Source organism: Hydractinia symbiolongicarpus, chromosome 9, assembly GCF_029227915.1.
Source record: "Hydractinia symbiolongicarpus strain clone_291-10 chromosome 9, HSymV2.1, whole genome shotgun sequence".
Classification (NCBI taxonomy): domain Eukaryota; kingdom Metazoa; phylum Cnidaria; class Hydrozoa; order Anthoathecata; family Hydractiniidae; genus Hydractinia; species Hydractinia symbiolongicarpus.
Genome location: NC_079883.1, coordinates 16,353,948 through 16,367,221, shown reverse-complemented (window position 1 = coordinate 16,367,221; position 13,274 = coordinate 16,353,948). Strand labels below are relative to the sequence as shown.

The 13,274-nt window shown below is 32.6% G+C and overlaps 1 protein-coding gene across 3 annotated transcripts in view; it reads left to right on the top strand.

The window, feature by feature from the left end:
- Positions 1-13,274, top strand: part of LOC130657018 (protein O-mannosyl-transferase 2-like) — a 49,927-nt gene that overhangs the window by 31,320 nt on the left and 5,333 nt on the right. For all 3 annotated transcript variants that reach the window (XM_057459967.1, XM_057459969.1, XM_057459968.1), the window contains exons 10-13: positions 1,080-1,189; positions 1,426-1,492; positions 12,753-12,813; positions 12,989-13,067. In XM_057459967.1, coding sequence (XP_057315950.1) covers positions 1,080-1,189; positions 1,426-1,492; positions 12,753-12,813; positions 12,989-13,067 — 317 coding nt within the window. The remainder of the gene's footprint in view (positions 1-1,079; positions 1,190-1,425; positions 1,493-12,752; positions 12,814-12,988; positions 13,068-13,274) is intronic.

The window sequence follows — 13,274 nt, the reverse complement described above, 5'->3', positions numbered from 1 at the left end:
AGTTTTCACCCCAATGAAAAATAAGTTTATTTATTTTTTATATTTATTTTGTACATAATATATACATAATTACATTAACTTAGGATACTTATGGCATCACAAAATTCTTCCAAGTTTACTACATAGGCGTCCTCCCAAATTTCTCCAACAATATCACCTATATAACTTCAGGGTATCCATACGACGCTTGCTGTGGACCAACTTCTTTTTTATATAGCGACTTTGCCCATATACAATAATGCGTGTAGCGGATTGGCTTATTCGTTTTCCCTAGTTTTTCTCTTGAAAAAACCGAATCTTCAAGTCCTGTCACGAAGACCGAACCATCATATCTAAACAAAACGCAACAACTTGTAGGTTTGTTACGTTCATAAAAATAGTTTACTGGGAACAAGGTTGAAACAGGTAAACGTTAATTTCACCCAACATCTTTCATTTCACCAATTAAAGTCTCTTTATTATTTTGTTTTCAGTCGTAAACACGGTCAGTCGTAAAGTTCATTATTATTCTCAAAATAAAACCTGTAAGCAGCGCGCTTAGAATGATCCTCACTATGGTGATTTTAGCGATAATATATCCGTAATTGTTTTTCGATTTTTTTTGCTTTGATAACTCTGACGAAAGTTATGGTGTAAGTTATGAAAAATATGAGATACATAAAGTTGAATTTCGAAAAAAGGTAAATTGAAACAAAACGACTTAGAATTAAGAAAAAAATCGAAAACCCGTTTTAGATACATCCCTCCTAAATAATAATTAATAATTAGAAAATGTTGAGATTTTTTTTTAAATATTCATACTTTTAAATATATTAAATTAATGTGAAGAAGATATCGTGATTTTAAAATTCATGCTCACTTTCCCTTACAGTTTCCTTAACACGTCAGAGGCTGGGTCTACTCTTGACTATAGTTTTTCTTTCTTTTGACACTATGTTCTAATTAGCTTCATGAACAATTTGCTTTGAATTTTATCGATATTATGTCATTATGTGTGATTTCAAACCAACCGCGATTTCTTGTTGTCTTTGCGTTTATGATGCATACTTTGCACTCTGTATTTCTTTATTAAATTTCAGAGTTAGCGTTTGGTTCGGTGATCACATTAAAAAACCATAAAACAGCAGGAGCGCTCTTACACTCCCATCAGCATTTATATCCAAAAGAACACCCTCCTGAGCAACAGCAGGTAATCTTGGATTCTTTTTCTTTATTTTTACCTTTAATTAGCTTTATTTGAGATGAAATCAACACCAATAATTTTTAGCTAGTATCAAATAAGAACGATGTTGCTGTAACAACTTTTAAAAACTTTTATGCATTTTTATTCCTAATATTCACCTAGAGGTTTTACTCCTTGTAAACCATGATAATTTGTAAGTTCATTAAAGATGTGGATTTTTTTTTTTTTTCTTGTTTGTTCAGATCACTGGTTATTCGCACAAAGACACGAACAATGATTGGGTCGTTCACAAACCTTACACAACATATAGTAAGTCCTAGCTACAGATTACTGTTCTCCGTATTTGCTGTGGTATAAAAAAAAACCACAAAGGTACATAAGCATACCATTAGTACCTCCTATTTCATGACAACTAACACTGATCTAAAGTGATAACAGATGTATCGCTTTTAAGATGCTTTAAGGTGGCAGTAACCCTTTCAAAACACCGGTTTTTTTTTGTTCCTAATTAGTTACGAAAGGTTATTTTCAGACTATATATCCATATTTTTCTGTTTTAACACACTTGTCACGATTTTATCAGGGGCGAATTTAGGATTTTTTTGACTGGTGTAAAATTGCCACCGCCCTTTAATGCCCTCCAGTGGTAAAAATAGCTTAAAAATCAACCTATGAACAAGTTGTTGATAGACCGCTTAACTTCTCATTTTAATTCAAGGCTTGTAAATTTTACTTTTTTGTACAACTTTAAACAAAAATTATAAACATAAATATTACATAATTGAGCTTCTTTAGGGTTGCGCATGGTAGACATCACTGTAGTCACTCAAGTTTTGTCATTGCAGCGAAAAAACAAAAAAACAATTCTGAATGTAACCTGCAAGCGTATGCGGCATTTTCTGTACAAAAATGCGAAATTGAGGATTGCAAAAAACAAGGGGCATTGTTTATCAAATTAGTCGCAGTTAATTCCACTACTGCATTGTTTTTTAAACCAATCAGCTTGATTTGGTGAGGATTTAAACCAATCAGGATATTTTAAAATCATAAACTTTTACTTGACATGCGAGGCAAAGTAAATTTTATATGCAACCTTGTCCCTAGGGGCTTTTGCCTTTTCGACATCGAGGCCGGCAGCAAAAAACCCCTGGTACAGGCTGGTGAGTTTTGTAATGCGAATACATCTGGCATGGATAGTTTATTCGTTCCTCGTAATATATGCCATGATTTACTATAAAGATGGTGGAGTTTGTTACAAAAACATTGAAAGATAAGGAGATTCCTGGCTTGTACTGTGGCTACTAGCATCTTTCCACTGATATATGATCTACATGCAAGCTATATTCTAATTTCAAGATCAAAAGATGCCTCTAACTGAGAATAAAGTTTGGAATGGACTGGTCTACGACCTACCGCCTGTATTGATTCGCCTGTTGATTTGCCTATGTGTCACGACGAAAGTTGTCTATGAGAAATGTTTAGAAAGATTGACTAAAAAAACGATAAGCCAAACAGTAAATATTTTTATGAAAGATGTTATTTTGGCAGATTTCCATTGTTGACATTTTGAATGAAAATAAAGTTTCTTTTAAAGGCCTTATAAAAAACATGACTGGCAATTTAGGTGGATTAGAAAACACATGAAGCTAGCTAGCTATTTGCTAAAATGTAAATAGGTAGGCGTAATAAGGAATTACTAAATAAGAATAAATCTTATTTTTTTTATTTAACAAAACAAGTCCTTTTATAGAATTCTAGAAGTGTAGTTTTAGTCAGACCAGCTAAATGCATCTTCCAATTTCAACAACTGATGTGACTAACTTAAGAAGTTTAAAAGTTTGTTGGTCTGTCATGTATAGCTAGCTAGCAGACACATCACACTTTTGCAAAATTAGGCCACACTAGTCACGTATTAGCTAGGTAGAAAAATGTCACGTTTTAAAACAAAATTTGTGTCTGAAAACACCACAAAAATGATTTACAGTTGAAAACGTACGAACCAAAGAAAAAATTTATGTAGCTAGGGGCCATCATTAATTACGTAACATCTGAGGGGATGGGAGTTAGATCATTTTTGTTACACACTGTTATGAAGATTGAGGGGGTATGAAGGGGCAGAGCTATTTTGTTATGTAACAGATAATTTTTATGTATGATGGACATTTTTAGTTATTTCAGTGTATGATCTACATCTTGAATTCGTTCCTTCCCTTTTACAAAAAAGTACCAAAAATGTCATCTTGTGTGCTAAATATATGGCTCTGTTATATCTTTTTCTTATATGAGAGTCTGATTATCTGTTACATGAAAGGTTTTTGGTACTATGAAAATAAATATGGTACTATGGAAGTGAATAGACAATGTCTTAAAATTCGAAATGTTATGTAACAAGGGGGCTGGGGGAACTAGATTTGTTACTATGGGTTACAACAGGTGGGAGGTGGTAAAAATGGCTAATTTGGGTGTTACGTAATTATTGAATGGCAGGCATTAAATTGACAATGCCTTTATTGATTACAAGTTTCTTATCTGGTTGCTTCGCCTTAACCCTCCAGATCATGGTCATCAGTAGTGAATTTATCATGCTAAAGCACATTATATTGCTGTTTAAACGCAGTATATATTGCTTCTAGGAAAACTTTCACCATAGTTCAACTGGGAAAGTTGCTTGCTAAGGGAAGGAATTGTAGCGTAGATATATAGACTGAGCAAGATAATTAATTTTTGACACAATTTTAAACATAGTCTTATAAACTTTGTTGCTTAACGTTAAAAACATTTTATACTTAGCTAGCTAGCTTCGGTTTTATTTTGTTATTTACTATATAACTAGCTAGATGCCACTAAGACATACACTTTTTTTCAAAAAGGTACTAGACTTGTAAAATATAAAAGTTTAATTGAGCTAGGTTGTTTTCTTGTATCAGTATATCCAATAAAATCAGCTTTATCTAATCACACGTTGATATAAATTTAATCAAGCTGGCTTTTGTATAATGTATAAAACTGTACCCAGAATACATAAATATATATGGGCTGATGAAGGTAATGTACCGAAACACGCGGGTTGGTAGGTGGCCGTGATTGGCGGAAGTAAAGGCTTGTCCTGGTGGGCTTGAACCACTAACGGGGCTCAATCCTGTAGTGAGAGAAAAGGCAATTGCAAAGTTGTCTCACTATCGGTCCGATAGCTCAGTTGGCAGAGCAGTGGGGCGCTAACCCAATGGTTGCTGGTCTAAATCCCGCTCCGTCCAAGTTTTCACTTTCGCCGATAGAGATCACCTCCACTTCTGAATATTATATATAAATATATGTATATAAATTTAATCAAGCTGGCTTTTGATATCTTTGTTAAACAAGTAACATATTAAGCAGGCGATACATGATTTTAAAACCTGTGGACAATACAGGATTTATTTTGAACATATCTAACTTCTGAAATTTCAAATTGAATTCAACAAGTTGAAACAAAAAACGGTAAACACAAAATTGATAAATTTGCGGATTTGATAAATCGATGGTCCTTTTCGTGAGATTTTTAAAAATTAAGTCTTTTCTAAGAAATGTTAGAAAAATATTTTGTGATACTTTGGGTGAGTTCAAGAAAGATTTTAAAGCAAATTAGGCACTCAAGGAGAACTGATAATCAGCCAGTTTTTTTTTTTCTTTTTTTTTTCTTTTCAATTTATTTAAAGTCGATTATTCACATATTTACAATAGTTTCCAAAAAAAAGTAATTAAGAAAACTAATCTAAATCGACTAAATTTTTTTTATGTTTACAATTAAATAAAATCATTTTTTTTATATATATAAACAATAATAACAACAAAGTTCTATAAAGGGACCTTACATTCATCACAGTTACATTTAGATCCGTCCCACATTTTAATCATGCTTTTAAAAACTTTAAGGTTGTCACATCGTTTCAAATGTGATGGTAGGTTATTCCAAATCTTTGGTCCCAGGGCTGATAAGCTATTAGTTCCAAAAGTCACGGTCCTTTTCCTTGAGACTACCAAATTATTTGTATTTTGTTCTCTGACTGTCCTACCGTTATCATTTAAACAAAATATATCTTTCATAAAAAGAGGGCTGCTGTTATTTATAGTTTTAGAGATTTCTATACACAATGACCGTAAGCGATTTACATTCATGTGACTCTTGCTGGAATTTTTAAGTAAATTTTCGTATGTACTTACCGTATCATTATACAGAAATCTTAATGCTCGTTTTTGTATCATTTCGACTTTAGATAAAGATTTAGAAGAAGAAAAATGCCATATAAGGGAACAATAATTGAAATTTGCGTAGATAAAACTTTGAACTAAAATATATTTTGCTTGAAAGGATAAGAAACTTCTAAATCGAAATAAGGCATTTAGTTGGGCTGATGCTTTGCGACACAAATCACTAACGTGTCTGTCAAAATTTAATTTATTGTCTATAGTCACACCTAGTAATTTCACGTTATTTTCACTTTCAATAGTTTTATTTCCTATATTAAATTTTAGACCTAAATTATCTGCCTTATTCTTTGTCAGAATTATCGAGTGAAACTTTTCAGGGTTTGCAATCATTTTATTCTCTTTTAACCAGGAGAGGGCAGTTTTAGCTTCGTTTTCTAAAGTATTTATCAAATTAGGAATAGAATTTGAGAAGTTGGATATTGTGTTATCATCAGCGTAATTATGTAGCTTATATTTTTCTATAAAAAGAAACAAATCATTTATAAATATATTGAATATGATAGGTCCCAAAATAGAACCTTGTGGTACACCAGATAAGATAATTTGAAATAGACTATAGATCCCATTTATTCGAGTGGCTTGCTCTCTATCAGTAAGATAAGATAGAATGAATTGAAGAGACTTATTGTCAAATCCATAAGCAGCTAGTTTCGCAATTAGTAAGTCATGTGGTACACAGTCAAAAGCTTTTGAAAGATCCATCAAGATCGCACCCACCACATAATTCTTATCAAGTTTACTCTTCCATTCCTCTATTAAGCGAATTAGTACTTGTTGGGTACTATAGCATTTCCTATAGGCGGAGAGAAAGGTCGACAATTTTGATTCCATATAAGCGGTTATTTGTTCTTTCATAACCCTTTCGTAAAATTTAGAAAAAACATTTAAAACACTGACAGGCCTGTAGTTTGATATTTTAGTTTTATCTTTTCCTCCCTTATCCAATGGCGTTACAGCAGCTCGCTTAGCTTTGCTTGGAAATTTGTTTGAAACTATGCTACTATTTATAGCATCTGTTAGTGGCGTTACTAGGTGCCTTTTTGCTAATTTTGTCAGCTTTGATGGTATTGTATCTTCACCTGTTGATACTTTGATGTTTAAATCAATAAACAGTTTAGAAATTGTATTTTCATCAACTTCTTGGAATGTGAAGTTCTCATTGTTGTTAGAATCATTGATTTCCTTTATTTTAATGATACTTGGATGATTTTCAAAACTATCAACAATTTCTTCAATCATTTTTGACTTATCATTTACATTCTTATATTTTATAGGATTTGGTTTCATGCCACAAGAATTTTCTAAAATATTGATGTAGTATTCGTTGAAAAGTTTGGTTAGCTGTTTTTTATCAGTAACTAAACTTTCATTTTGAACGATCGCTATATCTCCTTTGCTTATTCCACTTTTATTTGATATCAAGGGTTTAACAGTTTCCCAAAACGTTTTTTTGGAAATAAAACCTGATTCTGTTACCCTTTTGAAATGGTTTTTGATAGCCTTTTTGCGTAAATTTACACACTTGTTTCTCTGTTTCTTGTACGTGATTTTGTTTTCAGAAGTAGGATTTTTATTGTATTTATTTTTGAACCTAGACCTTGTATATATTGCCTTTTTTAACTCTTTTGTCATAAATGGTGCCTCGTTTCCACGCAGAGTTTTTTGCTTCTGTGGGGCATGCTTTTCTATGATAGATGTGAAAACATTGATGAGGTTTTCATAATTCAGTTCAGGATCTTTACTATTACAAATAAAATTTGCGTTCTCAACATCACGTAAAAAGTTGGCTTCATTAAAATTTTTGTAACTTCTGTAAATAATTTTCTTGGATGCTAAGCGTGCTAAATGAGATTTTAAAAATGTTGTTACCATTTGATGATGATCACTTAATCCTGTTTCACATGTTAGTGTGTGTTGAAAACATCTGGGTCTATTTGTAAGAATGACATCTATAGCTGTTCCGTTAGGACTAGCAAAACAGGTTTTGTTTTTGACAAGATTTTCAAGACTAAAAATATCACAGAAATTATTTAAGGTTTCGAAACCAGAATCGTTCGAGTTATGGCAATCGATATTTATATCACCCATAATTATTATGTTTTCGACTTTAGATAGAGCTTTATTTAAAGCTATCTCTAATTCCTCAAAAAAGTTGTTTAAGTTTGAATAATGAGGTGGTCTATAAATACTGATAACTGTCCATTTTTTATTTCTTATCGTTAATTCTGAGCAAATGATTTCATTATTTGTTATACCCAAATCATTAACTTGTCTACAGGCTATTCCTTTCTTAACATATTCAATTAACCCTCCTCCATTTTTGTTCCTATCTTTTCTAGTTCTAATTTCATAGTTATCAATATAGAATTGTTCGTTTGGAAAACTCTCATCTAGTTTGGTTTCAGCAAATACAAAATAATCAGGTGAAAATTTTGTCAGAATTTCTCTTGCATCAATTATTTTGTTTCTGAGACTATTAATGTTTAAATAGCCTAAAAGAGGATTGGAAGGGTACTTAATTCGTAATTATGTATTTCATCTAAAGAACTTTGGTGAGAATTATGTGTCGGATTTTGATCATTTCTATATTGACTCCCAACACATTCATCAGGAATATCAGATTTATTATCATCGCAAACTAGTCCAAGCCTATTGAATACCCCTGCTGATCTAAAAAATTATTTATAAAAGCTATAAAATTTCGTGCTAACATTATCTTACCATTCTCTCGTAAATGTATGCCATCTTTCCATAGGTGTTCTTCTCTGATATTGTTGTGTCTGATGTAGCCATAACCGTGTAGATCGGATCCTTCTCTTAATAGTTTGTTAATACTGTTTATTCTATCAGAGTCGACACGTCTGCTCGTAACCAAGGCAGAGATAAAAACTTTTTCTACTCCGTTACGCACACATTTTTTTCCGATGTCCAGGATCTGTTCGGCAATTTTGTTATCTGACGCTGCATTTAGATGACTTGATAAAAGATTGTTGATTCCTACATGGATAACGACAATATCAGGTTTTTCTTGTTCCAGTGTTGGTTGTACGTAATAATTTAAGTTTTCGACACTTGCTCCTGGGAATATCTTAAATCTCACATTTCCATTTTTTATTTGCTCATTAAATTCTTTCACTCGAATACCTTTTGGTATACTATCGGTCATTATCCGTATCTTCTTAGAATGGTGTACATTTTGATGCTCAAGATTCGTAGCTAATTGATCTCTTTCGGGAAACGGATTGATAACAGGGTTGGGTCTTCGTCTGTGTGTTACATTATTTTTAAAGATATTTGACGAACGAATATGGTTGTTAACATCTACGTGGTGCGTATTTTGACTCTCCTTCGTAAAATTACAATCTTGATCACCCCAACTTTGTTGATTAGAATCGTCATTAACTTCAACTCTTAGGTCGTTAAATCTGTTTTGATGTAATTCTTCATTTCTATTAACTTTATTTGTAGAAAACCTTGAGGGACCTTTGATTACGTTGTTCCATTGATTATGCTGTTTAATCGGTTCCACATGTTTACACGTTTCAACTGAATGATCACGTTGATTACTGTTTAAAATTTCGCTAACCAATTTTTTGTAATCCTTTATTTCTTCTTTAAGGAAATCTATTTCACTCCTCAGTTGTTTAATTAATATATTTGACGAGTTGTCCCCGATCTTGCTCAGTTTATACGAAATAAATTCTTTTAAATCGCAAACCTGTGTTGTCAAACTTTTAAATTTAATAAACTGGCCAAAATTTTTAACTTCTTCCTCGTACAGATATCCACTTTTATCTTCGATTAAATCGTCAACAACATCTTTCTTTTCCTCTGAAAAAGATTCGTCTGTGCTATTTTCTTTCTCCTCTTCTACTTGTTTCACAAATAAATAACTTTCTGTACCATTTCTCTCCGTTTTGTTTAATATATTCTGTTGACATAAATCTTTTAGCGTTTGCTCAATAATTTCAGGATGCAAGTCTTTTGTGTTAGTTACTATGCTGTCATAGTCAGCTTTCTTTTTCCTTCTATGTATTTCTTTAACAGAATTTAAAACAATATTTTCAAACTCCATTTGTCAACAGTTAAACAACAAGTTTTACTAAGTTTTAAAAACACGTCCGCTCCGTCCGGCGACAGTTTTTATATAGTTAAAGTTCAAATATAGTTAAAGTTAAAAATATAGTTATAGTTAAAAATATAGTTATAATATAGTTAAAGTCCAGTAACAGAATAGTTAGAAGGAATAGGAGAAGGCACATTGTATGAGCTGTTGGATGTTGCAGGGAGTTGTCTGGTAGAACGCGGACCCTAATTGAGTCTGCATACCTCAAAATTGGCATTAAATCTCTAGGACTTCCCATCTAAGCCATGCCCCCTGGAAATAATAGACAGGATATATCCCTCGATATATGTGAGGCTAGCCATATAAAATATACAGATCATTTATTTATTTATACAGAATAATTATATCTACAGTGTGTACAGTATAATTAGCCGCTCACACATCTACTTATACAATAGATATTTTTTTTACTTAAATTTCAACACTTTTCTTATTGATCTTCCCATAGGCATCTATATTTATATAGATCCACATAAAGTTGTGCTTCGAAAAACCAAAAAAAGGAACAAGAAACGATTGTGCAAAAAAGTTATTAAGTTTACTGAAACAACACACTATTCTGATTTCAAGAAAAAACATGAAAAAGACGTAGTTACCTGTAAAGAACAAAAAGAAGCCTTTAACAGCTAATTATACTGTGCGTAGCTTCTAATTATCCTGAATCGACTAACTATATACTCTGTTACAGGTTAATTATCAGTTCACCCTGACTGTTCGGTGCAAGCAACAATAAACTTTTGCCACGTTTCTACAACTTTTCTGCAAAATATTTAAAAAAAGTCCTGTGCGAATATATATCTTTTTATCTAATAGAAGTAGCCCCTTTTCCCCATAAGAACAGGAGTTGGGTGTCCAGCCATGGAAATATTACGCAAAGCAGGACAAAGGTTTTTTTGTTGCTGGCTCTTTAAGAAAAAAAGGCACTCTTATCAAAGCACTATTTTATGTAGTTAGCTAGCTCGATAGCTAAGTAACTTCACGACTATCAGCACCAATTAAAAGAAGACCCAAGTCAGCACAAAAAATTCAGATAGGTAGCTAGCCAGCACACTTTTCTCACTTATATATAAAATAATTCTTACCTGATAAAATACACGAATTTAAAGAATAGTGTTTCCGAGGTTTTAGCAAACTATCTATATTTTAGCAAACTATCTATCTCCTCAGGCGATTTTGCGGAAATCAATAATTATAGTAACCACTATACTGGTTATGAAAAGCAGCCTGTGCCAGAGTCTTGTTTAGCCGTTAAGTAAGCGCTAGCGGCTTTGACATAGGCAATAAACCCTGGGGACGAGGATAACTAATAAAAACTAATAATTTGCTTAACCCGTTTGGTATGGAAGATGTAAAAAACCCAAAGAAAATTTTAAGCTTGATTGCTATTTAAAATGTCAAAATTTTTCAACTAACTAAATGTAAGAAATTTTCTGGGGAGCAGAAAGATAAACGCTAGAAATTAGCTAAACAAAAAATGTAGCAACCTGAAATTACACATGGCTAAATTCGTCACAAAGTTGACCGAATATTGCTCTTGTTGATCAAATATGTATCTGTGTTTATATTTCAATCATTGCCTCTTACTTCACTATTAGCGCTAACACATGCACTTCGGAACATTGGAATGTAAGGTCGAAATATCAATTTTAAAAGAAACTTTTTCGATTCTGTTTCTTTTTAATAATGTTTAAGCTTCTGGTTATGATTTACCATCAAGTTACTTTGGAACATCCAACAACAAAATCCGACTTACAATGTAAAACTCGGTGTAAAATTATTCCAAAATAACGTAAACAAATGTACAGCTATCATGTTTAAAAGTTTGCTACGACGATTATGAAGCTTCGCTAAGCTTACGCTACTCTTTAATAAAGCCAAAAAAAACGCTTTGATTAAAAGTCTACGCGATGCTGACCTGCATGTTAGTCCTGTATCGTTCTGCTGTACAGTTTGCATTTTACACCAGTTGGCTAGTTGTTACACCAGAGAAATACACCAGACAAATGCTTGCCCAGCTAGATGGGTAGCTTACACCAACAAAACTGGTGTAAATAGTGAAGCCGGCATCGACACGGGAAATCAAATATTTTGCAGGACGAAAGAGCGGCGATATGTATGTTCTGACAGAAACAAGACCATCGAACCCGGGCGCAGAGAGTGGGGACTACGAAAACCAGTTTTATACGCCGATAGCGTGCGCACAGTTGTTATCCTCCTGTGTTCAGACTTACGGCGCAAAATTAAAGAACAACAGGTTCGCAGAAATACACCTTAACTTTTTGGAGATAAATTTTTACTAGTGTATTTACACCAATACAGCATATCTAAATCCGCCCCTGTTTATAGCTAAATACTATTATCTTTCACCAAAAATATTCAGCATCAACAATTTCTCTACATAAAAATTATTAAATAATTAATTCTGCCGAATATAACTTAAGTTTGCGCGCTTGCGAAATGTACAGAGAGTAATTATTAAAGAGAAACCTTAGTAACAACAAAGATGGTGCGTAAAGTAAAAATAAAATCCGATCTCCATAGCGCCTCACCTCAAGAGCTCTAACTTCTGATAGCATTTTCGTTTCTCTTTAAATCTTTAACACAAGCTTTGTAAATCATAAAGCTTTAAAAAGTTGTGCGGATTTTTTTGTTTGTAAATATTTATTTATTTTTGACAGCGGCTAGATGCAGCCTGATATGGTAATGAGATTTTTTTCCAAAATAAACAAAAGGCTGTTGTGAGAAAAATATTAAAAAAACAAAAGTTTTCCAGTCACAGAAGTCAATGTAAAACCATAAGTTTGTTAAAATTTTAAGCTAGTGAAAGCTACTTATTTTCTTCTTTATTGCATATTTATAAATGAGTGTATCTGTTAACTCAGGAAATTAAAAAATTAAACAAAACTGTTTCTGTGTGCCTAAAAGCCAATATATAGAAAGTTCGTATTGTTAATACACTGACTGAAAAATCTATCTATTTAAATGGCTACTGCGACCTTAAGAAAAACCTTGATGGATAAGGATTTTTCCATTGTCCTTTCTTTATCGTGAACGTCTTTCAGATGAACAAGAGCTAACAACTTTCTCGGATTATTACTATCACGGAGATTCTACAAAAAGTGATATCCAATGTAAATTGATTAACTTTAGAATACTATGGTGTTTTTTTCTGATGTGTGTGTGTTTTTCCCTTAGATGATTCCGAACAACTGGAGTACGTCTATGATGGCGACACCATACGTCTAATGCATGTGATGTAAGCCAATTTTTTCTTCCAAAATATTTTTGTGACCTGCTATTTATTTTCTGTCCATATGCACTTTAAAATGTAATCTTGTTAATGGCAAATTTAAAGCTTGTTGAACTATGTTTAACCTGTGTTATATTCGATAATAATTTTAAAAGGTTCATTTACATGGCCTTGTTTTCAGGACACGTCGCAACTTGCATTCACATCATGAGAAGGCACCTCTCAGTCAGAATCTATTACAAGTTACTGGATATGGAGAAGTAGGGAAATTAACTGAGCTTTATCAGATCTGCTTAATTTGTAGACAGTTGCATTTTCCATTACTTTCTTTGTAATACGTATTCTTGGTTAGGCTTGAATGATCTTTATGAAATTGCTTTGAGGGAATATAAGGATCCTAATCGGAAAAAAGTTTCTCTTTTTCACTAAACTTATAAAATTATATTACGTTTTAACGCAAAGCAAAA